Here is a 27,164-nt window from a genome sequence, read left to right as displayed (position 1 = left end):
CACCTCGGGAAATCTAAATCCCTTAGAGCTACACGCTCCAAGGACCTGAACCTCAGCACAGAAATAAATAGGACATGCTGGAGGAACAGATTCATATCCCAGAGGCTCCCCTCACTCTGGAACAAAATCCCAATCTATGTCAGGCAGAGCCCCTCACTGACCCTCAAGAAAAATCTTGACGAATGGATGGGAGATCGTAAGTTTACCTCTGGGATCTCTTCTGTGTCGCTGATTGACAGAGGTACAGTAAACAAACCTTAAAAGGGCTACCTTCTGTGACCTACTAAACAAAGGCACAGTCAACTAATCTAAAAGGGTGGCGAAGGCCAAACACTCTGGCTAGGCTTATAAATGCCCTAGGGCAGATAGCCTAGTATCAACCTACAAACAAACATTACTTTTCTGGACCTTATTTGTTAATAAATATGATTAAGTCACATCTGAGTAGTGGACTGCATGGTTTGTCATAACCTATATACAATAAGTTTATATGCACATGTCCAGAAGTTAAGGAAATTTTATAAAATCAACCTGGAAACCATTAACTTAAGTAAAGCACACTCCACAATGAAACCCTACAAACTTTCTGGCCAGTGTCCATCCCCAATACTGCACTGAACAGGAACCAAATTTCTTTCATTATATTCTAGGATTATTGCAGTAAAATAGACAAAGTTCAGATTTACTTAGGTACTCATTTTCCAAATACCATAAAGTTATATAAAATGAGAAACCATAAAAATACAAACTAAAGTATAAGCCACAAAAGCTAAACAGCTTACAAACCCTGATCTGTTCACAAGATGCAATCTCCAAAATTATCTTCTTAAATCCTTAAATTTTAAGGGACTGGAAATTAAAATGCATTCCTTAATGCCTGGCAGAACAGCAGCTTGAAAACACCAGCTGCCAAAATAAGTCTCTTCTTTGCAGAAAGTGCCACGGGCCTCTTCTAGCCCCTTGGTGGATCTGCTCCATAACCTCAAAAATAGCTTGATCTTACAACAATGTAGTGAAGAAACAAAATAAATAAATCACCTTTCTAATATCAAGTGCTTAACAAGCTTTTATGATACACTCACTGCTTTAAGCTGCAGTCTCATGCGAGACTCAGAATAAATTTTAAGTGACCACAAAAGAACAGTAACGAGTCAAAAAAACACGTTATTCACATTCATTTATTTGTGGGGCCTAAATGAAGTGTTCATACTAATTTTAAAGCTTTATTTTCCTGCCCCTGATCTGTGGTGGCCATGCTGCATGGCAGCAGTATGCTACCATCTGAAGCTTAGAACACTTGGCACTCCTGGCCTTAACTGTTGTACCATGAAAGCAGATCAAGTCCCATGCACTAAGAATTATGATCAGCTCTCTATGATCTTAATGTTGTTTGGGATGAGTTTCAAATAAAGGACATCATGATTCACGTCAAGCTTTGCTCTATGAATCTCCAAGTCTTGAACACAAACCAGTTATGATCAGACTCGCATCATAACCCATCAGTGTCTTGCTTCACTGGATTATGGATCTTGGCTTCTGTTATTTATGCTTCACATCTATGAGTGCAGGTAAATACTCAAGACTTCCAAAGTCCTTGCAAGGTGATAAAGATAATCCCACATGCACTCTCCCATACAGAACTCAATTTTTTTAATGGCCCCCCTCAAATGCCTGCTACGCAGAAAATGTAATTTCTGTTACAGTAATTTTGGGACACAAGGTGATCAGTTACAAGTTTACTGCCAAACATCATGGGACAGAAACAAACCATCACTGTCAGCACAAGTCAGATGGGAATATCACCAACAAAGAAAGGAAAATGCATAGACAAGTTACCGCAAACCTACTGGTCAGTACCACTTAAAACTAGATATACAAGAAATTTAAGCATTGTCTAATGAGGAAAGAAATTATGGCAAGGATTCAGAAACTAAAGCTAAGATGCTAACAAATGGATTGTGCCAGCAATGTCCCTCCATCCTTAAAAATATCACATACTAACATGTGAATGATTGTTTTAAGCAATTCACTGGATGGATTCACAGGTGCAACTCCTAAACAGTCCTATGCATGGCCACAGATTAAAAACAAAACACACGCTGGCCTTCTTACATGTGCTCCAAGTAAACCAATTGGTCCTACTCTAACTTAGTGCCTCTTCTCAGACGTAAACAGAGTGACTGCCTGTTTTAATATACTGACATACTATTTAGGAACACTATACAGAAGCTGTGGATTATCTCTTCTAACCTTTGTTCCAAAGAACTCTTGATTCCCTTCACTCAAATTCACCTAGTACACTGACAACCTTCTCTTCAGCTGTGGTCCAGACACCACCATTACACAAAATCTACCCAACAATTCACACCAGTCTCACAAGATTCCATAAATATGCCATCAAAGTTAACAATGCAAAATTCAACTCTAGAAACAGAGGAATAGGAGACAAAGGGGGTGTCCTTTAAAGATCAAATCTAAATGACCAAATATCTGTCATCCTATATCCAACATCTGGCTTTCCAAACCCACAATACAACCAGAAACTCCAAGGTACTTGGTCAACTTAAAAAAAAAATGCAAACACTTGTTTCAAGTTTCACACTAGATTGATTGATAAAACCAAATGCTCAATATATGCTAGCCTAATAGTGCCCATAAACATGTTTATACCTTCCAAGAACTACTTAAACATGGGTTCTTTGATCAGCCTAACCACCCCCACATCAACACCACATCTTATTAAACTTAATACACTAACCATGCCCACAAATTCAACTGTTTTACTACCCGTTACAAGCTATTTAACACCTGCTCTTCTCTTGACTACAACCAATACACTGTTCTCTCCTCTAGTCTCAAACTTCATGTACCTCTTCCTTTAAGAGAATTTCCTACTGTTTAACATGTTTTCTACTAGATCACAAGACTTTCTGCAGTACAACTTTATTACACACCCACACATATGGGTCTACTTCATATGATCGAAATTTCATTTGACTGAAGTTCATTTCACTGAGACCATACAACCTAAAAGTTCATAATACTGAAAACTCACTTAAACTCATAACAGACACCTCACAATGCTGCATTTCAACATAGTAGTGGCAGTGTGCATAAGGTAAGTAAAAGGTATATACCCTTTTTCCCCACTGTAGTGCGATCCTGGAGTTAGTATATATAGTTAAGGGGTGAAAGGGCAGTCCCCTCAAATTGGGGGTGTAGCCCTCCCCCACCCTTTTTAAATATTTTTAACCACAGACATGGATACTTACAAGTCCAATAAATTACTCTTTTCAGAACACTATATACCCAACCTATGTGGGGGGGCATAGACCCCCCCCCACCCCAACTATATATACCAACTGCAGGATTGCACTACAGTGGGGGAAAGGGTATATACCTTTTACACACTGCTACTACTATTTTGAAATTTGGCATTGTAAGGTGTTAGGAATTTCAGTCGAGTTTTTAGTATTATGAACTTTAAGATATATGGTCTCAATCAAATGAAATTTCGATCATATGAAGTAGACCCATTTTATACACACACACACACACACACACACACACACACACACACACAGTTATTACTCTTCTCAATGTACATATGTTCTCATCAACCCCCCCCCCCCCACTGTACTCCCCATCCCTACCAAGCTGTGCTCATCTCATCCTTTCCATTTTTCTCCTTCCACTTACCCTCATGGCAACTCCCTCAATTATTCCTCCTTATTCCAACTATAGTCAAATCTCAGACACTCCAGATGAAGTTGTTATCCTAATCCAGCTCTCCATACTCAAGGAGAACTGTATTCCAACTTGTATACAAACCTCTCAACTACCTCTGTGAATGAAAATTTAAAGTCTCCTTACTACTTGCATTTGTTCAAAGAACTGGCAGTCAGTCAAGATTAACTGCAGGCATCAAATGTGCAAATTGCAAAGTTTATCCATGGCATTAGTCACTCTGCCCCTTACTCCTTGTAAAATACTACCATCTTGAATCATGAAAATGCTCGATTCTAAAACTTAACAGTTCTACATAAACAGGCTTAGTTCCCCTGGAATTTCCCCTATTCATTAAAACCTGATCTATGTTGACTCCAACTACTGCTTCATGCTCAGACTTGCAAACTTGGGTCCTCTGATCTTGGACGTATGCACGCACTTTACTGGCTCATTGTATTCCCAATTTGTATCTCACGGTATTCATTGGCTATTTCTAACAAGTACCATACCATATTTATGTTACCACTTTAGTTATTTTATATATCTATACATCTAAATAAGTTATTCATATTAAGCTTCAACCCTGTGGCCTTTGCCATGGGTCATGGCTGAAAAGTCAAATCACGGCACTCACTTGGCTATGTAATGCAAAAAAAATTTTTACTCACTAGAACCGACTTATCTGTGTTACATTCCTAGAAAAACAGTTTGGGACAAGTTTCCAGAACACTGATACAGGTATACTTGCAGTTTTCACTGATCTCTCCCATTTACAGTGCGCTTTTATTCTTTACACACTTGTTTTAGACCAGTTATGGCTGCAGCAGACTTACCAATATGTGCTACAGCTTCAACTTCAGGCACTAATGCTACTACACACAAATGCAACGTGTGAAAAAAAAGTACTTTATACCATGGGGTAGCTATAAACTAGAGTTGCCAATTTCATTTTTTTCCCCACACACCTTTACTGAATTATCACTTGGGACATTACTACTCACTCTGCAAATTTACATTTGTACAAAAGTAATCAAACTGTATTAACACATTAAGTATTATACTTCACATATATTGCTATACATTATATAACCTAAGCAACATTACATAAATTAAATTCAATTCCTGCCCCTTTTAATTTCATATTTGTTGTCATAAATATACTTTGTAAAGTTCAAATGGTTACATAAAGAAAATATCAGAAGTTCTCACCTTCTAAGCCCCACTCTCTTTTCTGCTCATTTAGCTTCTTAATACGAGTTTTCACAGATGAAATGACTGGAGTATCTGGCTTAATCTCCTGCTCTTGTGCTCGAAATTGGGATAGCACTGTCAAAGGAGTTCCTTTTGATGTGTGAAGAGGATTCACATTTTCAATATCCTCTATGTAAGCAACGCATCTTTTCGTGGATTCATCAGAAAATTTGTGACCTGGAAAAAAGGGGGGAGGGGCCCCACATGTGTTAGTTTGTAGACTAAACAAACAAGATTACTACTACAATTGGCCTTGGATGTCAGGAATGGCATTTCAACTCCATCTGTTTTGCCTAATCCTTAGAAAGCTAATCTCCCACTTTTTGTACAGTCTACAACTTTTGGTTCAAAATAAACACTTCTTCCATTTACTCACTTTGCACCTGTAGAAGGGCAATCTAGCTTAAGTACAGAATGGTTAGCTTACTTGTAAACTCCTTAGTTCAACCACAGTACCACAACCATAAATACCATTGGCTGCAACAGAGTAAACTTCATTCAATCTAATTCAGATAAAGGACAGACCGACTTTAAACTCATTTGTGGGTGCAGCCTAAGTTTTAAAAAGCAGATTGAATCTGATAAAGTGCTATGCAAGAAAAACATACTTACCATGAAAACAGATTACTAAAGACAGACCTTTTTGAAGATCTGTAGGACTGATTGCACAAGCTTACAAGTTTCAGGCCTGTTCAGCAGGTAACACTCAGGCTGCTAGGATCCTTTGCCAGTAAGCATCACTTTCTCTCTCTCTAGTCCTTGTGACATTGCCAAGTGGAAGCAGCAGAAGAGATTCCAGACAGAACAAGACAGGTAATAAAAGGACAATTGTACCAAAGATGGTCTTCACGCAAATGTCATTTGTATCCATCACTAGTAGACTGGAACAGAAACCCTAGCTAATCTTTAAGTAACCAACGTCATGGCAACATACCACAAATACTAGTCTTGAAATCCTAGAAGACTTACCCAGGTTACACTATTCCAAAAGGTGTACAAGCAAGATCAGGTTTCAGCAATGCAAACAGAGCTACACAAGACAGCAAAACTGTCCACAGCACACAAATGAACCATAGGAGCTGAATGTAAAGGCCCTCCACATTTACTGTAGTACAATTCCCTACAAAGTTAACCATCTGGAAAATTTGTGTAGTAACTGCCATGCTAAATTTAATAGTAAGGATGCCACCATTCATTCTTATGACCATTATAACAATCTCAGCCATCTGTGGACTTCCACTGTGGTTAAAATATAGTTTCATGGTTAAGAGATTCAAACTTCCCATATTAACATTCACAGTGAAGAATGGTTTTGAGTTCTACCCTTTTTATGAAAAATTATCTACAGAGGTTTGAAAAAGGTCTGCAACTCAAATCATAATGAAGGAACAATGGCCACTACAAGTTTCTTATCTCCAGAGCCAGCTACATTAAATGGTGCAAGGATGAGCTTTTTCAGCATAAAACATCTTATGGACTCAACCCCAAATGATCTCTTGTGATCACCCATTGTCTAAATATACTTGTATTCCTGCTTTGATCAAAGCTTTACCCACAAAATCACCTCTCTTAACCAATAAGATTTTTACCTCATTTTTGGTCTGTTCTTCAGAAAGTGTTTCTGGTAAACCTTGACGATTGAAGAGACTGACAGTTTCAGACTACATACCTTTCCAAAATGCATGTCAGCACAAAATGTTATATTAGCAACTTTCCTAGGCTTTTAAGAGCAATATTTAGGGGCAGTCAGGGGCACGTTTTTAAATATAAAAATACAAAGTCACTGGAACCACAAATTGCTAAATAAAAAAGCTTTATTCAAGCGTAAAACTACTAGTAAACACTTTCGCCTCATAAGGCTTCCTCAGGCAAAGTAAAACTAACAGCACTAGCACCCCATTTAAATAGTCACATGACAGCATATTCAATTAGACTTGTTTATGCAGCTCTTTCAGCATAGGTTTTAAAGAAACACTGCCACTTCAACCTGTAAGCCCTAAGGCGCAAAATCCAATTCAACTCCTCTACCTCTGTTCTATCTTTAACATTTCCTCCACGATGAATTTACTACTTTAAGAATACAAAATTTAAAGGTATGATTTTACTCTTTCATATGTTTATAAAGCGTTAGTTAACGCTTCTCTTGCTTCAGATAGATGGTTGGAAATGTGCTTTTTATTTGTTTCCTACATAGTATGCTTGACATACCTTACATACAGCTAAAGACTAAATTACTTGTTTCAGCAGTTGCCATACTTCCTTTCCTGTCACTGGATGTGTGAAGACCCTACTCCTCTATAAAACTGCAAAAACTACACCTTCCAAATTTAGATGTACCTCTTCTTTTTAGGTGTATAAATTTTCATTCACTTGTTTGTTCTTTGTAGCACATTTGTTTTACATTGGTTTTTCAGTTATTATAGCACTCAGTTCAGGTATGTCATACAAGATATGCCAGTATTTATTATTTGCTTTATACTTTAGTGTTCAACATACATCTAATTGTGTTGCGTTTATTCTTGATAACTGCTGCCAGTCCGGTTTCCCTAGAAAAAAAAGTCAGTTTGGCAGTGGTTACCCTACATTTCATAACATCACGGGTATTACTCACTTTTCCTCATCAAAACCTCTCTTCACAAAATCTTAAAATATTGTCCAATTGCCTGCCCATATCATCTGTACTCTGTTTCACTACTCTTAAAAGTTGATTCTTCATAATTCTACTTGCTCTTCTGGTAATAAAGACCACAGAGACTGCACCAGTGAAGCATTTCCCAATGCTTCAATAGAAAATACTGGACAGAAAAGAGCGAGCATGACAGTTGACTCAAGAATAGACAGTACATTGGAAATTAAGCAGACAGGATTTGGGAGGTTGATATGAACAGGAATAAAACCAGTAACTTTGAAACTGACAAATGTGGGATCACAAAGCAATTATTTTTGTGAAATGACAAAAGAAAATCTGAAAATACTGGACTTTGTTGCACTTGTGGGGACTCAAGCATATAGCTTACTTCATGTCATTAATGTTCTGAAAAATACTTAGGTAGGGAAAAAGGAGGTAGAGCGTTAACTGAAGCATCTTTTTTCCTTAATAGTACTATTTTTGTAGTGCATGACTTTCTTTGCATGCTATAAAAAGAAAAGTGGTCAGTTGTTTTGGACAATAACATGGATAGTATTTTAGACCGGTACGTCTGTTGGTCCCCCCCCCCTTTTCTTTCTCCTTGCTCAGTTTTGAAAGGTGTGGGCACTGCAATGTAACAGAAAAGTCTGGTTAAAAAGGGCATGACAAAAGAAAAAATAATGCGTTTTTATCTCATTCTTGCAGGGATGAATGACTGGATTAGGGACATCAGCATGATCTAACAGGTTTTTAAGAGAAACCAAGTAAATGGAAAACAGCAATTATTATAAGTTTTTTTTCTAGCAAAATGTATGCTTAGTAGCAATTCTGTATCTGGTCCTTCTGTCTCCATGTAGATAATCTGATAAAGAGAAACTGGCTAGGAGAGAATACTCTGAAAGGATTCAGGTGTTCTCAACTGGGAGAGCTATAAAGATGACAAAACCAGGCAGCACTTGGAAGCACAGGCTGCACCACGCATCTTAGCATGGATAGCCTTTCTTTTAGGTTAAAAAAAGTGAGTGTGGCTGTCAATTTGGGACGTCTGTTCCTATTAGGAGGATAAAACTTATTTGAAGATGTACACAGTTTTTTGTGTTAGTATTGAGTTATTAGGTTTTGGGGTGCATTGGTTTTTTTTCTTTGAGGGCTTTTAATGAAATAGTTTTGTAAAATGTGACAGGCTCAAATGGTTACGACAAGAAATTACTGCATAAAAGTTCAACCTGCCCAGTGTATGCATCCAACACAAAAGCTGGAACTAGGTATTAACAAAAAAGCTGTATGCATCCAACACAAAAGCTGGAACTAGGTATTAACAAAAAAGCTGTTTGAAAAGTTAGGAACAACTTTAATACAATGATGCTTCCTGTAATGTGAATGACCTCACAAATACAGAGTAGTGATCTATATTAAAAATGTAGAGTGCAAATATCTGTGCTACAGGAGACACTTGGAAAGAACTGAACATGTGAATTTGATAAAGGTTTTCAGGATGGTTAGTCAGCAGAACACCTGTAACAAAAGAAAATATGAGTACTTGATTGTAAGAGGAGCTCCAATAGTGATAGAAGACGATAAAAAGAGAAAGGTAGATTGGTAGTACTAACAAGCTACTGGCAATGGAGGAGGATTACACTAGCATGCATTTATTCCCCACATAAAACTGCTATAATGGAGCTTAAGAAAATTCTGGGAGAAAATCGATTTGCAGCAGTGAGGATGTGTCTGATGTGCCCAGAAGGGAAAGTACAACAAAGAAGGGTAGACTTAAAAATAAATTTATGAACATATTTGGCATGGAAGATACGAGTTCAGTACTAGGAGTTCAGAGTGAATTTACACATCCTCCAAGATACAAAAAATACACTTTATAGGAACGTGACAAAAAAATACATTTTATAGGAACATGTGCATTTAATTGAAGGTCTTGATGTGCATTCAATAACTACTTCAGCTCATGTGCCTTTCATAGCTAAAATAAAAACAGGGTAATGAAAAAAAAATGAGACTGGCGCTTTCCCACCTATCTGTTGGAGAGAACTTAAGTAATGGGCAGTGGAAATTATTCAGGAGCTATTAGAGAAGATAAAATTTTCTTCTGAAAATATAGCTAGGCAGTGGGATAAAATTAAAGTAGAGTTTAAAAATGCAGTTGAAATAAAAGGGAGGTATGGTTAAGTAACTAGAATTATTTAGAGGGACTAAGTGTTAAAGTACTACAGAATAGGGGGAGTCTTGCAGAAGAGGAGGAGCAACTGCAGAATTCTAAACAGAAAATAAGGAAGACAAAGGATCCTGTAGATGTAACAGAAATATTTTGAAAATTCTATGAAAAGTCTATATAAAAGCCGAGAAATATGGAAAAATCAAGAAAAGGTACAAATGGACATGTTAAGAACAAATATGCCAAGGTTAGGAGGAACATGACTAACAGGACAGGAGGAGATGTGGCAAAATGGTGATGTAGAACCAAGTCCCCAGGAATAGATGGCATTCGGCTAGGAGGGAAAAAACTGAAAGATCTGGTAGATTTTGTTTAATATTTTAAGGGGAGAACTACCAACATCCTGGTAGGTGTAATACCTAGAGGGTAAAGATCCATCAGATCCAGCTTCATACAAGCCTATGTCAATACTAAACCATGACTATAAAATGTTTATGTCTATAATGGCTAAAAGAATGGTGAAAGTGATGCCAAAATTGACAGATAGGATCAATGTGGTTTTGTGGATTAGAGGCAAACATTTCACATTAACAAAACATTGATGATCCATTGGGAAAGCAGGATGCAAGAAAATGCCACTGCTGGGGTGTCTTGATGCAGGTAAAGGATTTGGCAGAGTATGCTGGGTGAGCAGGGCAACAGAAGCATCTGCATTCCCTGATGAAATTATAAACCTGATTGGGAGGATATGATGGATTGTAGGTGAAAATTAAAGTAGGTGGGTTCCTCAATTTCTACTTCAGCACAGGAATCAGACAGGGGTGTCCCATTTCCTCTGATATTTGCATTATATTTGGAACCATTAACAAAAAATAGACAAATTCAAGAACATAATTGGTATGGTAGTCACGAAAAGTTGGCTCTATTTGCAAATATTTTATACCTGATAAAACCAGAAGAGGACATTACAGTGTTGTAGAACATTTTGAGACAGTTTCTAATCTTTTCAGGACATAAAATTAATGAAGTTAAAATAAAGGCAATAGATGTAAAATTATGTACCCCCAACATGAATTGGCTCAGCAATATCCATACTTAAGGGGACATGATAAAAGTGTTTAGGAGTATGGATTAAAAAGGATTTCAGTGTGGCAGCTAAGGATATGCAGGAAGAGACTAAACAAAAGACAGTACAAAAACTGAGAAATTGGAAGCTCTTATATGGACAGCAAAGATGTAAGTAGTTAAAATGTTTTTAGTCCCTTTAGTCTTGCACACAGGTCCAGCATATTTTACCAACCAGAGAAGTTGTGGATAGCAATTAAGAGCTGAATGATTTTATCTGGTAGGGTAATCACGGAAAGAATCAAGTGGGATAAACTAATTCCTCAACTAGAACAAAGCAGATTGGGATTATCTGATTTGAAGGGGTATTTCAGAGCTACACAATTAAGGCTCCTATACACAGCACAAGGAAAAAAAATCTATAACTCAAAGTGAAAAAGGATCATGGAACAGGAGGATTCTCAAGAAACAAGGAGACTGATTTTAGATGCAGACCTCTAAGGAGAATTTAAAATATATCCATATTGTAGCAGAAAGTATTCTAAGAAATAACAGGAATGGAGAAAGAAGATTCAGATGAGGACTGCAACTGGGGATACAAATAAGAGGCGGCTGGAATTTATTGGGGAAAACTGACAAAGGAACCAAGGTAATGGGAGCAAATAACTAGAGAAAAAGATAAAATGGGAAGACACCAAGAAGTTATTTGGACTGCAGGTTACAGATTGTCTATATTCTGTCTTCTCTATCAAGGATTGATAGAGAGAAAGAAATGGGGAGGGTCCTACCTTAAAGACCAGCACATGAAGTTTAGTAGAAGCTAGAAGAGAAGCTGCTGTTAAAGCAATTAGAGCATATAAAATACTGCAAGGTAACTAAAATCAGAGGTGGTTTGAAAGGATTAGGAGAGAGATTGGCTAAGCAATTCACAAAGAAATAATGGGGGCTATATGTACGTCTCCTAAATATGCAACAGAATCTACAAAGATTTAGGATTTTAGCTTGGAAATGTTTATACAGATATTTTATACACCACATAAATCCTAGAGAATGTTCTCAGACAGACAGCAAATGTTGGAGGTGTGAAGGGGAAGAGAGGGGTAACTGGGAACATGTGTTCTGGGAGTGTAACAAGTTGGCAGACTTTAAAGATCCACTGCTGCAGACTATTCAGATACTGAATAATCAAAAACTGATGCAACTAGGGAAATGATTTTTACAGAATCGAAATTGCCTCACAGTAAGGCCCTGTTGAGTAATTATGCTGACTGCCAAAAAAGCAACTAGGAAATGGAAATCAAAGTCTAAACTAAATGTGCTAAAAATAGTGAATATAGCAACAGATAAAATAACCAATTGAGATCTTTAGAAAAGCAAGAACAAATTACATAGGTAAAAGTGGGAGCTGTGGGAACAATACATACAAGGAAGGAATTAGGTTTAAAAGAAGGCAGGATTTGATAGAGTTATGTAATGTTTTGACCGAATGAATGAGTAGATAAGTGACGCATAATGTTTGCGGCTAGAATGTCAATATGGTTTGTGATGTAAAATGCTTGCAACCTTGATTCTTTATATATATATATATATATATATATATATATATATATATATTATTTATTTATTTATATATTTCGTTTATGCAAATGCATGATTGCCATATGTGAATTTAATAAAGAAAGTTCTTGTTAAACAAAAAGGGGAAGGTGAGCAGATGAGGCAGCCATCTTTTTCGAACAGAGCTTGGCTGAACAGATACTTGAAGCTCTGCAGTCTCTTCTGCCCTCTGTCCTTCTGTAAGGCAATGATCTTTAAAACCAAGAACGCCCCATCTACAATAATTTGTGACAGTACTTTGGCTACAGCAGAAGGTGCCAAGGAATACCTTGTGTATTAACTTGGCCCAAATCACAGAATCAAAAACTAGACATCTGCAAAACTACGGAACTCAAAGAACTAAGCACACAGCATTGCATAATATCAGAACAGGTGTCATTGACAATATAGCTGCTGAGACTACCATTAATAGCTGCCGATTGCCATATATCCTGACATTGCTGTCACAAAGTTCAGGTTCAACATCTGTGACATTGGGGAGGACACCAAAAGCCTACGACAAACAGCTGTGGCCCTGGCAACAGGATCAAGGGAACAAGATAAGCTGAATGAGCAGGCAGGTGTCCATTATTCCCGGAACTAGAGGGCAGGGCTAAGACTTCACAATAGCAGGAACAGCAGAAAAGGGGGCATAAATGACCTAGCTAGTAGTTTCTAGTAGTCTCAGATAGCAGGGGAAGTGCACAAACAGGAAACAGTAACTGACTAACTATGGTGAGGCAACTATCAATACATTTAACCATGATTTTGATAAATGAGCTGCAGCACTTCAGACTGAAGATTAGAAAACCAAGGCATACAAAAAAATTCTTCAGATTAGTACAGAAGGACTAAGCAGCTCACAGTTCTGAGAATTTCATAAAGGCTGAGTTGGGACCAAGACAGCTTACATGAATCAGTAGTCAGTGTTGAATATTTGAAGCTTGATAATTTTTCTCGTTGGATAGTAACTTGTAGGAAGACCCCCACAAAGGAACACAACAGAGTGACATGGGCTTCTCTCAACCAATACAACCACTGATGAGTCTCTTACCAAGAATATTCTGTCCACCGGCACACCAATGAAAGCGACAGATGTTTTGGTTATTGGTAATAAGAGAAAAAAGGACCTAAAACCCAAGACATGTGTGAAAATGCTAAAATCAAAAAGACTCAGAAGACGCTCAAAGATGGCTGCACAATGAGTAACAGCTTGTTTCTAGCTCTGTGTGAAAACAAACAGCAGAGAAGGCCAGTAGACTTGTGTTTATGGGTGAATTTCAGTAAATGGCTAGTAAGTGTACTGCCTGAATGCCAGGAATGACTAAATACAGAAGACCTGGAAAAATCAGCTAAAAAAAGTGAAGAAACACTGACTAGGGACAGTTCTGCAGCTGCTCAGCAAAAAGTAATAAAACCTTCAGACACTACTTCCAATAGCCTACAGGATGATCCAAGACAACTGCATACAGACTTAATTAAAATAAACAAAACACAAGAGTACATCAACACAAACAATAAAAGGCTGGAACAAATGGAACAAGCTTTAAACAGATATTCAGATGAGATGATAAAGCCGCAAAAATCAAAGGTTGAAATAAAGAAAAGGCTTGCTGAATAAGACTGCTCAGGAAGAAATGTTTCAGAAAATAGAATTAGAGAACAGAGCACGTAGTGAAAACTTGAGATTTTCAGCTATACCAGAGAAGCTGAAAGGAACAGACTGCATTAAATTTATGGAAGCACAAATAAGCAACTGGACTGCTATTCCACACCAGGACTTAGTTGAATGGGCACATCATGTGTATACTCCAAATCTAGCTATAAGAAAGCAACCTAGACCTTTAATAAGGATGCAGTCCTACCAGCAGAAAGTTGATTTTGTCAACTGTGGCAGGACAAAATACTAAAAGCAGGAGATTGCTGTGGAGAAGGATTAGTCATTGTACACCAGGCAAAATAGAAATAAATTCATCCCTCTATTCAGAGAATGAATCTCACACCAGTTTCTCAAACTGTTGTATCAGCTGTCTTCAAGGTATTCTTCCCTGCAGGGACAAAATCATTTTTATGAAGTGCATGCTAAGGAGGAAATACAAATGTTTGCAAAACAAAAGCTCACCTGTGAAACAGGAAATTCAGTTCTTGTTCCTCTGGTAACAATGACCACAGCGAGACTGCATCTGTGAAACCTTTTCCAGTATTTCAACAGAAAGTGTCGGAGAGAAGGAAGGAAGCACGAGAGTTGACTAGAAGAATCGAGAGTGCATTGGAAATGAAGCAGAGATAGGACACTTGTGAAATATGACAGAATAAAATCTGAAAATATTGGACTTAAAAATTTGTTTGCCGAGTGGAGGACTCAAGTATATGCCCTACTTCATTCTTTGGAAAAATGCTTTGGGAGAAAAAAAAACACTAAGAAATACATTTTTAATAGTACTGTATCTGGGTTGCATGGTTTTCTTTGCATGCTATTTCTGGGTGTAATGGGGATTATAAACGGGTGTTTTTATTTTTCTCCCCTCTTCTTGTGCAGTTTTGAGAAACAAGCAATGTAATGGGGGGAAAAAAAGCCTGGCTGAAGGGGCATGACCATTCAAATTCATGTGTTTTTGTTCATTCTTGCATGGGGAAATGACCGATTAGGGACCTTTGTTAGGAGACAAAGTAAAATGAAAAACAATATTACAAGGCTTTTTTCCTTAGTACTTGCAAATATGTACAGTGGATATAAAAAGTTTACACACCCTTGTTAAAATGCCAGGTTTTTGTGAAAAAAAATGTGACCACTAAATAATTTCAAAACTTTTCCACCTTTAATATGACCTATAACCTGTACAATTCAATTGAAAAACAAATCTATTGGGGGGGGAAAAACAAAATAAAAATGTACAATAAGCTGGTTGCATGTCCACACCCTTAAACTAATACTTTGTTGAAGCACCTTTTAAATTAATTACAGCATTCAGTCTTCTTGGGTAGGAGTCTATCAGGATGGCGCATCTTGACTTGGCAATATTTGCCTACTCTTCCTTGCAAAAGTGCTCCAAATCTCAGATTGCAATGGCATTTCTTGAGCACAGCCCTTTTCAGGTCACCCCACAGATTTTCTACTGAATTTAGGTCTGGGCTCTGGCTGGGCCCTTCCAATACTTTAATTTTCTTCTGGTAAAGCCATTCTTTTGATTTGGATGTATACGTGGGGTCAATGTAGTGTTGAAAGGTGAAATTCCTCTTCAGCTTTCTAGCAGACTCCTGAAGGTTTTTAGGCCAAAAGTGACCGGTATTTGAAACTGTTTATAATTCCCCTTACCTTGAATAAAGCCCCAGTTCCAGCTGAAGAAAAACCCCAAAGCATGATATTGCCACCACAATGCTTAAACATGGGGATGGTGTTCTTTTGGTGAAGTGTTTTTGCACCAAACGTACCTTTTGGAATTGTGGCCAAAAAGTTCAACCTTGGTCTCAGCCCACAACACATTTTTCAACATGCATTTTGGAGTCTTGATGTATTGTTTTGCAAATTTTAGCCAAACCTGGATGTTTTTCTGTGTAAGAAAAGGCTTCCCCCTCTTGCAACCCTACCCCATACTCCAGACATATGCAGAATACAGGAGATTGTTGTCACATGTAGTAAACAACCAGTATTTGCCAGAAATTCCTGCAGCTCCTTCAGTGTTGCTGTAGGTCTCGGCAGCCTCCCTGACCAGTTTTCGACTGGTCTTTTCCATCAATTTTGGAGGTACGTCCAGTTCTTTGCAACGTCACTCTTGTCCCATATTTTCTCCACTTTTTCATGACTGTCTTCACTGTATTCCATGGTAAATCCAATGCTGTGGAAATGTTTTTGTACCCTTCTGACTGATGCCTTTCAACAATGAGATCCCTTTGATGCTTTGTAAGCTCTCTGCGAACCATGGCTTTTGCTGTAGCAGGCAACTGAGTAAATATCAGGAAAATCCTACGACAGCTGAACTTTATTTGGGGTTACAGTCTAATTGATGGCAGGTGTGTACCCAAGAAGACTGAATGTTGTAATTAAATCAAAAGGTGCTATTAGTTTAAGGGTGCACACTTATGCAACCAGCTTATTGTACATTTTTTTTTCTATTTTGTCCCCCAACAGATTGGTTTGTTTTTCTTTAATTTAATTGTACAGGTTTTAGGTCACACTAAAGATGGGAAAAGTTTTGAAATTATTTATTCTGGTCTATTTTTTATATATCACAAAAACCTGGAATTTTAATAGGGGTGTGTATACTTTCTATTCACTGTATATTACGTAGCATTTCTGCAGCTGGTCTTCATGTCTCCATGGAGACAATCTGAGAGTAACTGGGGAGAGTCTGGTGGAAGGGGAATGGCTGTGGGAAGAGAAAAAAAGAACAGAAATTGACTAGGACATAATGTTCCCAGAAAACAGTCATGGGTTTTTCTCAGGTGTGACAGCTTTAAAGATAATACAAAACCAGTTAGAGCTGAAGTTTTCTTCAGTTCTTTTTAATGCAATGTAGGTACTAAAACAGATGCTTTTGTTTTTTTCTTGTTCACCCTTCTCTTTTTCACTGTTCAGTTTTGAGAAATATAGGCACTGCAATGAAAAAAATGAGGGGAGGAGATATTGGGGGGGGGGGGGAGACAGTAGGACAAAAGAAAAAAAATCTGTGTGCTTTTTTCTTCATGCTTGCATAGGGAAATCACTGGGTAAAAACCCTAGGCGTTATCCAGTAACACATTTATTACAAAGCATGCAAATTAAAAAGAATTTTGAATATTGTAAGGCTTTTTTTCTGATAAAAAAGGTACCCTTAGCAGTTGTGTCTGGTTTATGTGTCACTAGAAGACAATTTGATAAAGAGAAATGGCTTGCACAAAGTGTTTACTGAAAGCATTCAAGTGTTCTCAACTGGGAGAGTCATGAAGATGTACAAAATCAAGCAGCACTGACTAAAACCACAGGCTGTACTAGGAGTCTCAGCATGACTAACCTTTCTTTTTGGTTAAATTTAGCCTGTGTGCAACTATCAACTTAGAACTTGTGTTCTTATTAGGAAGCAAAAACTTCAATATTTGAAGATGTACATAATTGTGCGTGTTACTGTCAAGTTCATAGGTTTTAGGAGAGTTTTTTGGGTTTGTTCTGTTTGAAAGCTTTCAAAAAAAGCAATTTAAGATGCGACAGGCACAAATGGATATGACATGAAGCAGCTGTATAAAAGGACCTGACGAACATAAAAGTTGGAACATGACATTTAGCAAAAAAAAAAAAAAAAAAAGGAGTTTTATATAAAAAGTGCTAACTATGTAAGAATTATGCCTTCTGTAATGTCTTTCAATCTGAATGGTCTGGCAGGTAAATATAAAAGATTGGTGAACTATATTAAAAAATGTAGACTGCAAATATCTATGCTACAGCAGACGCACGGAAAGTACAGTTGTGTACACTTCCCATAAATGTACATGTTCAAGTGTATTCACTGTTGCAGTCATCACATTTGGGTTATCTGCTTGAAGTAGCCCTCAGGTCAGCCTGATTATCAAAGTCTTGGGTCCTGCGTCGGTTGCTCTCATCTTTCATGACGTTAGGGGTATAAATCATGCAGCCGATGCCATTACATCAGTTTTTCTTGCCCCAGATGTCAGGTGCCCCCCTAATGGGAAGCAATTAAATATATATACACAAGGTTACACCTCCAACAAAAAAGCAAATACACCAAAGAGCTTTAAGCCTAGTAAAGGAAAAGAGGTATAGCCAAAAGAAGTCAGGGGGCTGGAGGGAGGGTAACCAGGACTGCAACAGTGAATACACTCTAACATCTACATTTATGGCAAGTGTACACAACTGTACTAAGTTCTTCATGTTCCACTGTTGCAGTCATCACATTTGGGCAGATTCCCAATGCTAAGGATGGGAGGAGGAAATTAGATGGCATTAGGACTAGCTATAAGGCCCTGCAAGACTACAATAGCAAAGCCAGCTCTGGATTTAGAAAAAATTGGCAAATGGTAATGCTTGGTGAATGTACAGAACTCCAGGTAGCAGCTTCTAGATGTTCCTGGTAGGGACACCTCTGACAAAGGCTGTAGAGATAGATGCAGCCCTGGTTGAATGTGGTCTTATACCCTGTGGGATAGGTTTTCCATGGTGCTTATAGCAGAAATGGATGCAATGGCCTACCCATTAAGAAATGGTTTGCTTTGAAATGGCCTTCCCCTCTGCCCCTGCAGCAAATGCCAACAGCAGCTGTTCCGATTTCCTGAGAAGTTTAGTCTTGTCCAAGTAAAATCTAAGTTGTCTGTGCACATCTAAGGAGTGCAGTATACATTCCCCTTTGTTCTGTGGATTAGAAAAGGTTGGCAAATGAACAGACTGATTAAGAGCCACACTGGATACTACCTTGGGCATGGGCGGGATTGGTCCTGAGGGCCAACCTGTCCACATGAAAGATTATGAAAGGCTCCACTGCCATAAGGGCCTGTAATTCAGACACGCTTCTTGCTGAAGTGATGGCTAAAAGGAAGGCTGTTTTCCAAGAAAGGAACTTCAACTCTGCACTTGCAGCTGGCTCAAAAGGAGGCAGAGTGAGTTTTTCCAATACAAAATTAAGGTCCCAGGCTCCTGGGTGGTCTTAAGTTTTTGTCCCCTCTGAGGAACTGCTTGAGCAGTGGATGAGAGAAGAGGGGTGGTTCTGTGTTGCAATTAGCTGAAATGGCTGAGGCATGAAGTTTGATAGAAAAGGAAAGGCCCTTGTGAAGCATCTCAGTTAAGTATTGAAGAATGAGGCAAATTGGGCGCTGCTGTGCTCACCCCCTGAGTTTGGTTCCAGGAACAGAATCTTTTCCATTTTTCAGCATAAGATTTTCTAGTACTAGGCCTCTTGCCTCCAGAATGACATCCAACACGTTTACTAAGGGATGGTAAAGGAGAGATCAGGTAATTAGCCAGGCTGCCAGGTTCAGGGTGCAGAATCTGGTCATCCTGCTGGGACAGCAGGGTAGGGGTCTGAGACAGGTGCCATGGTGCCAGCAGTGACAGTGCGCAAGAGGGGGTACCAGTGTTGGCGTGGCCAATCTGGTGCAATCAGTATCGTCCTTGGTTTGTCCCGTTTGATCTTTAGTAGTACCTTGCAGAGGAGGAAAGGCATTACTCGATAGATTTTTCCAGGTGAAGGACAGAGCATCCACTTTCCAAGCTTGTTTGTGGGGAGTCCTTGTGCAGAATTTGTCCAATTGGTAGTTCTGGGGGAAGCAAACAGATCTATATCTGGGCTCCCCCCATTTGTTTATCAACATGTTGAATGTCTTTGGTTCCAGTTTCCACTCGTGTGGGGCCATGAGATTTCTGCTTAGTTCCTCTGCCAATGTATTTAGCTTCCCTGGCGGAAATTGAGCCTGTAGGTGCACTTGGTAGCTCAAGGCTGTGTTCCACAGAGCCATGCTAGTCTGCAGAGAGGATATGAATGGGTTCCCCCCTGCTTATGTACCACATAACAGTGGTGTTGTCCATCTTTACCATTAATTGTACTGGAAGAATGTGGTCCTTGAAGGCTGTCAGAGCATTCTGTACAGCTAACATTTCTTTTTGATTGATATGCAGGTATATTTGACTTGGGTTCCATTTGCCCTGAATGCACTTCACTGCCAAGTGAACCCCCCCATGCATAGTCTGATGCGTCTGTTAGGGTTTGGGTGGTGGGGGTAGAGTGAATGGCAGTCCCTTGTTTTGGTGGCAGGCCTCTGCCCAAAGGAACTAACTGTAGGCAAGGTATGATAGGAATCACCGCTTCTAAATCCTGTGAATGTTGACACAATTGGCTTTTTAAATACCACTGTAGTATTCTCATATGCAGTCGTGCATATGGAATTAGGAGATTGCAGGAGGCCATGAACCCCAAGGCTTGCAGTATTTGTCTTGCAGATAGCAGGGTCTTTGTGGCCATTAGTTTGAAGTAAGCTGTCAAATGAACTTGTTTCTCTGGCGTGAGGAAAGCCATCGGGAAGTTGTGTTCAAGCTTGCTCCCAGGAATACAATTTGTTGGCAGGGTACAAGATTCAATTTTTTTGTTTATGGTGTACCCCAGAGAAGTTAGCACCTTTTGTACAAACACCAGAGGATTCAAAAGTATGTCCTAGCTTTCTGCCTGAATTAGACAATTGTCGAGGTATGGGTATATTTGAATATTTCTTTGACTGCAAACTGATATTGCCAACATCCTAGCAGATAGGTTCAGTGCTAAATTTATTCCCCTCTCACCCCCTAGAGGGCCAATCCCTATACCGGAAGAATGCAGAGTTCCTATAATCACGACTGCACAGGTAAAAAAACACACTCTCCAAAGCCAAGAACACAGCATCCATGGGACCTGACAATATTCCAGGCTGCGTTCTACATGAACTACAGAATGAACTGGCACCCTACCTAAGCACTATGTTCAATCATAGCCTCACTTCAGGCTTTGTACCCACTGAATGGCGCACCGCGACGGCTATCCCACTCCACAAAGGGGGATCCATGACGGACCCCGGGAACTACCGCCCCATTAGCCTAAAGCCTGGTCTGCAAGGCCATGGAACGCATCATCGTGGAACTCAAAGACATTGGTAATCTCCAAACTCTGGACCCTACCCAGTTTGGATTTGTAAAAGGCAGATCATGTCTCCTAAACCTGATTGACTTCTTTGAAGCAGTCACCAAAGCCATAGATGAGGGTAAAACGGTTCACACAGCTTATCTAGATCTCGCCAAGGCTTTCGACACCATCCCCCACTGTGGAATTATAGATAAGCTCACTAAACTAGGTATAAATCCCTATGTTACAAGATGGGTTGCCAACTGGCTCACGGACAGAACCCACACTGTGAAAGTAGCGGATTCCAAATCAGACATCAGACCAGTGACAAGTGGAGTACCACAGGGTTCAGTCCTGGGTCATCTCCTGTTTGGTATCTACTTCTCTGAAGTGCAGGCTAACACAGAAGGTCTTTGGCTAACAAAGTTTGCAGATGACTGCAAACTAGGAGCCATAATCGAAACTCCTAACGATGTGGACAAACTACAAAAGGGCCTCACTGAGACAGATACCTGGTGTCAAAGCCATGGCCTGAAGCTCAATTCCAAAAAGTGTATTGTCATCCCCTTTGGTAAAAACTCTGTACCCATGAACTACCACATAAGCTGGTAGTCTACTTAATGCCGAAAATGTGACGAGACCTTGGGACACAGGTGGACAGTAGTCTCTCCTTTGATAATCACATTGCCACACTGGTCAGGAAATCCTTCTACGTGGCTCATCTCATCACAAAAGGATTCTCATCCAGAAAAAAAAGATGTCATTGTTCCGCTCTACTCATCACTCATTAGACCCATTATAGAGTACAACACCCCTTTTGGTATGTACCTCACAAGACATCTACAACAACTGGAAAGACCACAGAAATACCTCACAAAGAGGATTACTGGCCTCAAACATATGCCCTACGCAGACAGTCTTAAACTACAGCTTTACTCCATCGCATATTGCCTACTCAGGGGTGATCTCTGCCTAACATACAAAGCTATGTCAAACCCAGAGCTGTTGGACATGCTCCACTTAAAGAAATCCCAATCCCTTCGAGCTACACACTCTAGGGATATAAACCTTGTCACCACAGTAAACAGAACATGCTGGAGGGATAGATTCCTGTCCCAGAGATTTCCCATACTCTGGAACAGACTACCTATGTCAAACAGAGCTCATTAGCAATCAAGAAAAATCTTGATTGGATGGGAAATGGGAAATTCACCCCAGGGATCACTTCTGTGGCTCTGCTCGACAGGAGCACAGGAAAATAATTTTCTTGAGTGGCGAAAGCCAGGGTACATTTTTTGGCTAGGCTTGTATGGGCCCTAGGGCCGATAGCCTAGTACCTACCTATGAACCTATGATTGGAGCTAGGCACTTAATGAATACCCTGGGCACAGTAGATAAGCCAAAGAGCAGTGCAGAAAACTGCTAGTGTATGTAGCCTGCTTTGAAGTGTAGCTATCTTCTGCAAGATTCCCTGATTGGGATGTGCAGGTAGGCTTCCTTTAAATCCAGTGTTGCTAACCAGGTATCCTTGCCTAGCATGGGAAGCACCTGGTGAAGAGTCAGCATCTTGAATTTTGGGATCACCAAAAAAGTGTTTAGGATAGAGAGATCCAGGATAGGACGCCAGGAGTGGTCTTTTCTGGGCACCAGGAAAAGTCTTTAGTAGAAACCTTAACCTCTTTCCTCTTCTGGGACAGTTTGAATAGCCCTTATACTTAAGAGAACTTGTATTTGAGCCTCTGCCCACTGATTTGGGGGTGCCAACTGTTTGGGGTTGGTAAAATGTGGAAGTGGAATCTGTATCCTTGGGAAACTATATTTAAAACCCATTTGCCTTGGGTAATGAGTTCCCAGATTTTTGCCTGCAGAGCAATCTTTCCCTGTAAAGGAGCAGTCAGTTGAGAAGGGCTTGGAAGTTTTAAAATCAAGTCATTGAGACCATTTACCATAGGGGGGAGTCTTACTACTCCCTGCTTTGAGAGTTGGAGCCCCCCACTGCTTAGTCCTGTGCGTACCTTGGGACTGAAGCTTGGGTGTTCTGCTGGTTCTGGGTTTGGACTGAGAAGGCCTGGAAGAGGCAGGAAAGGACCAATTCAGGGCCAACGCCTACTAAATCTTTGAGGCTATACTTGCAGAAAATCTAACCGTTTGCATAGATTTATGCTTTTCCTCCATCTTTTAAGTACTACTTCTGCTTTGTTGCCAAACAGGCGGTCTTGGTTTAAGGGAGCATCCAGCAATTTAGCTTTAACATGATCTGGCAAAGATTGCTCCTTAAGCCAAGCATGCCTTCTAAGTACTGACCAAGTGACAGCAGCAATGCAAGATGCCTCTAGTGAATCAAAACCACATTGCTAAGTATGTTTTCCAACTTGTTCAGCAGAATGCATTAAATCCTGTAAATCCTTATTTTCAGCAGATTCAGGAATCATTTTCCATTTAAGCAATCCAATAATATGCTGTTGATACTTTAACATATGAAACTGTCAGTTTAAGGTCCTAATGGCCAAGGTTGCAGAAGTGTATACCTTCTTACCCCATCTATCCAGCACCCTGGAATATCTATCAGAGGGGGTAGGATTTTTGGCAGTAGTAGCCTTAATGGCCTTGGGTCCCTGTGAAATGGTCTCAGGATCTGCAGTAGGATTTTTAGAGAGGAATTTGTGAGAGTCAGGAACCCTGTACTCTCTCAGGTTTTCTGGGAGCAGGAGGTAAGGAGTCTGGGGCCAAGCTAAATTCCGAAAAGGCATCAACAATGTCCAGTACAGGGGGGATAGCTAAAGGCCTGTGTTGAGGCAGGAGTAAGAAATCCCTAAGCCTCTTTTTAGAAACAGAGTAATCCTGGCTTTCCCAGCAAAAATGCTCCCCAAGCTTATGCAAGGTTTCACCAAAAGAGAAATCCTCTGGAGGGGAAAGATAGGGAATAGAGTCCTCTGCATCAGAATCCTCATAGGTAGATAAGGGTAAATCCTGGTCAGAGGAAACAGAAATTTCAGAATCCTAATCAGAAGAATCATAAGCAAATTCAGTCCTAGGTGTCTTGGGGGGGTTGGCTTCCCCTGATAAGTAATAAGGTCTTCAGCCATTCTTATTTGTTTTTTTTTTTAGGCATAGAGGCCTGACCATGTGGGCTGGGTGTCTGTTTCCTAGGCATGGATTGAGTTTTAGGCCTTGAGGAAGATGCAGTCTGTTTAATATGCAAATCAGAAGGCCTGAATACACCCTCAGAAGCCTGTGCCTGCAGAGAGGCTCCAGACCCATCCAAGGTAGAGACATCCGCAGGTTCCACAGTTGAAGCATCTCACGGCATACCGGACTCCAAATGGGTCTCAGTAGAGGTCTGCAAATCTCAAGTAGCGGGCATCAGGGGCTGCGAAAGCACCTCACTGAGTACCGGCGAACTGGCGACTAGCTTAGGAGAAGCTTCGGCAGCTTTGGACCTAGGCAGCCTGTCTCATCTTTATCTTTGCGTTTTTTTCGGAATGTCTGTAGTCGGGTGGCTTACTGAAGCCATATCTGGGTAATTGAACCAAGTACCAAAATATTTAGAAGCGTAAATATACAGACGACGAATAGTTAGTTGCTTAAATAAGGCACAAAACGACAGCGAGGTAAATCATGAGCAGGGCCTAGGCAAAGAATACAGTAGGAATCAAAATCTTTGAGGTATATGCTTTCCACAAGAAATACAATTATTGACTTTTACGGACATCGGTTTAGAGCAATTAAAAGTTTCCCCGACGGGTTACTTAGCTTTAGTTGAAGACTTTGGTTCTGAAACTCAAACGAAAATTTCAGGAGTCTGCCGACCGGCACTTACCAACTGCTTCGGGCACGGCAAGAAAGACCAATGTCATGGCATCGGCTGCATGCTTTATACCCCTGACTACCTGACACAATGGAAGATGAGACTGCAACCGACACAGGACCCAAGACTTTGATAATCAGGCCGACTGAGGGCTACTGCAAGCAGATAACCCAAATGTGATGACTGCAACAGTTAAACACAAGGAACATCTGAACCTGTGAATTTGATAAAGGAAGGTTTTCAGTATGGTTATTCAGCGGAATATCTGGGGCAAAAGAAAAGAGTACTTAAATTAATTGCAAGAGGAGCTCCAATAGTGATGGAGGGAAAAAAAGACAAAGGAAGATGCATAGTACTAAGGGGCTACTGGCTAGCGAGGAGGATTACACTGGCATAGATTTAAATCCTTCCTAAAGCTGCTATAATGGAGCTTAAGAAAATTCTGGGAGAAATCAGCCTTCCGCAAGAAATATTACTTGTAGATGGAGACTGGAATTTGGTTTACAACACTGAAGAGGGTGTGTCTGGGGGCCTAGAAGGGAAAATATAACAAAGGAGGGTAGTTTTTGTAGAAACCTATGAAAATGTCTGGCATGGAAGATGTGAATTCAGTACTAGGGATTTGGAGTGAATTACATATTACTCACAGATACAGAAACTGAGCTAGGCTACACAGATTTTATATCTCACAGAACATGTGCATTTAATTGAAGGTCTTGAAATGCACCCAATAACTATTTCAGATCATGCACCAATAACCAAAATAAAAGCGCAAGGTAATGAAAGAGAAACTGGCGCTTTCCCCACCTATCGGTTGAAGAGAGAGGAATTTAAGGAATGGGTTGAGGAATTCAGCAGCTATTAGAGAAGCTAGAATTATCTTCTGAAAACAGCTAAGGAGTGGGATAAAATTAAAGTGGAGTTTAAAATTAGGTTGGAAATAAAATGGATATATGGTTAAACTGTGACAACTACTTAGAGGGACTGACAAATGTTAGTATTGCAAAATAACGGGAATCTCTCTCAATAAGAAAATGAGCAACTGCAGAATGCTAAACAGAAAATAAGGGATTACTTCAATATGCGCAAGTTTAGAATAAATTGCTGTTATTTACTCTTATTTTCAGAATTATGAAACTTGCATAGATTAAATAGAACTTAACTATTTACAATATTTACAGTCTGACAATATCCATTCGTCCAAATTACTGTACAGATGAAACAATATACAATCAGAGTTGATAAGACTTTTTTCTATGGATTGTTTACCAATGGCCTTGGATATGTCCCTAGTTCTTTAGTTTTGACTTCCATCAAAAAATTAACTTTTCATTAAATTATAAAAGTCTTCCACAGTTGGTGTATTTGAAGTCCATCTTCTAGTTATCCATTTCCTAGAGATATTGCAAATTTGTTCTATTCAAATGAGGACCTTTGTTTACATTCAACAGAATCAAAGCTTTAGATAAAACAAAGGATTAGTTGAATACGGCCTGTAAGAAATAGACTCCATTCCAGTACGGTTTATATTAATACAATCAAAATAGGATTCCAGTCAGCTGTAGATGCCTGGTTACATTAACATTTTCCATTTCTAGAAGAGTTATCTGGTATTAAAAATGGTCTATGTAAACATTTGCAATTAAACTGCTTTTTTGACAATTCTAGAGCACAAAAACTTAGCACAACTCTGGCAACATAAAGTGGAAAAGGGCAGTCAACAAGCTTAGGGAGCCTATACCAAGGAAAATAAGAGACCCTGTAGAACTATTAGAAATATTTTATTTGCAGTTTTGTTAACAGGGAAAGTCCATTGGGCTGAGACGAGCCCATTTTCAATGGAGGCCCAGGGAGAAAATCTCCAAATACAGGATTTACAATAACAAAACAAACATTTCAAGTAATAAACATTGTCATAAAAATGAACATTAAATATACGTTCTACATTTTTTGACATAGAAATTATGGCTTGACGCCTAAACAATGCTGACTAAGTATTTAGATATCAAGTGAGATGGAAGTAGGGAGTTTATTAAAAATGTGAAGCAATTTTTAGAGAAGGTATTTTGGAAATTTTATGAAAGTTTGTATAAAGCAGAGAAATATGGAAATCAAGAAAAGGTACAAATGAAAATGTTTATAGAAGAATTATATATGCCAAAGTTAGAGTTAGATGAGGCTCAGTTATTAAATTATGATTGTAAAGGATGAGATAAAAATGGCCATGTATAACCAATCTACAGGAAAGTCCACAGGAACAGTTAGTAATCCTATGGAAGTTAGGAGAGAAAAAACTGAAAGATCTGGAAGGTTTTGTTTAAAAGTATTTTAAGAGAAGTATCAGCA

At 39.3% G+C, this 27,164-nt stretch overlaps 1 protein-coding gene across 4 annotated transcripts in view; it reads right to left on the bottom strand.

Annotated features, from left to right (window-relative positions):
• LOC122809727 (anillin-like) overlaps window positions 1-27,164 on the bottom strand; it is a 1,124,352-nt gene that overhangs the window by 923,987 nt on the left and 173,201 nt on the right. For all 4 annotated transcript variants that reach the window (XM_044081431.1, XM_044081433.1, XM_044081432.1 and 1 more), the window contains exon 3: window positions 4,939-5,157. In XM_044081431.1, the coding sequence (XP_043937366.1) occupies window positions 4,939-5,157 (219 nt within the window). The remainder of the gene's footprint in view (window positions 1-4,938; window positions 5,158-27,164) is intronic.

Source organism: Protopterus annectens, chromosome 8.part0 (assembly GCF_019279795.1).
Source record: "Protopterus annectens isolate FY-2018-M chromosome 8.part0, PAN1.0, whole genome shotgun sequence".
Lineage (NCBI taxonomy): Eukaryota > Metazoa > Chordata > Ceratodontiformes > Protopteridae > Protopterus > Protopterus annectens.
Note: the sequence above shows the minus strand (reverse complement) of the source record. Positions and strands in the feature narration are given on the sequence as shown.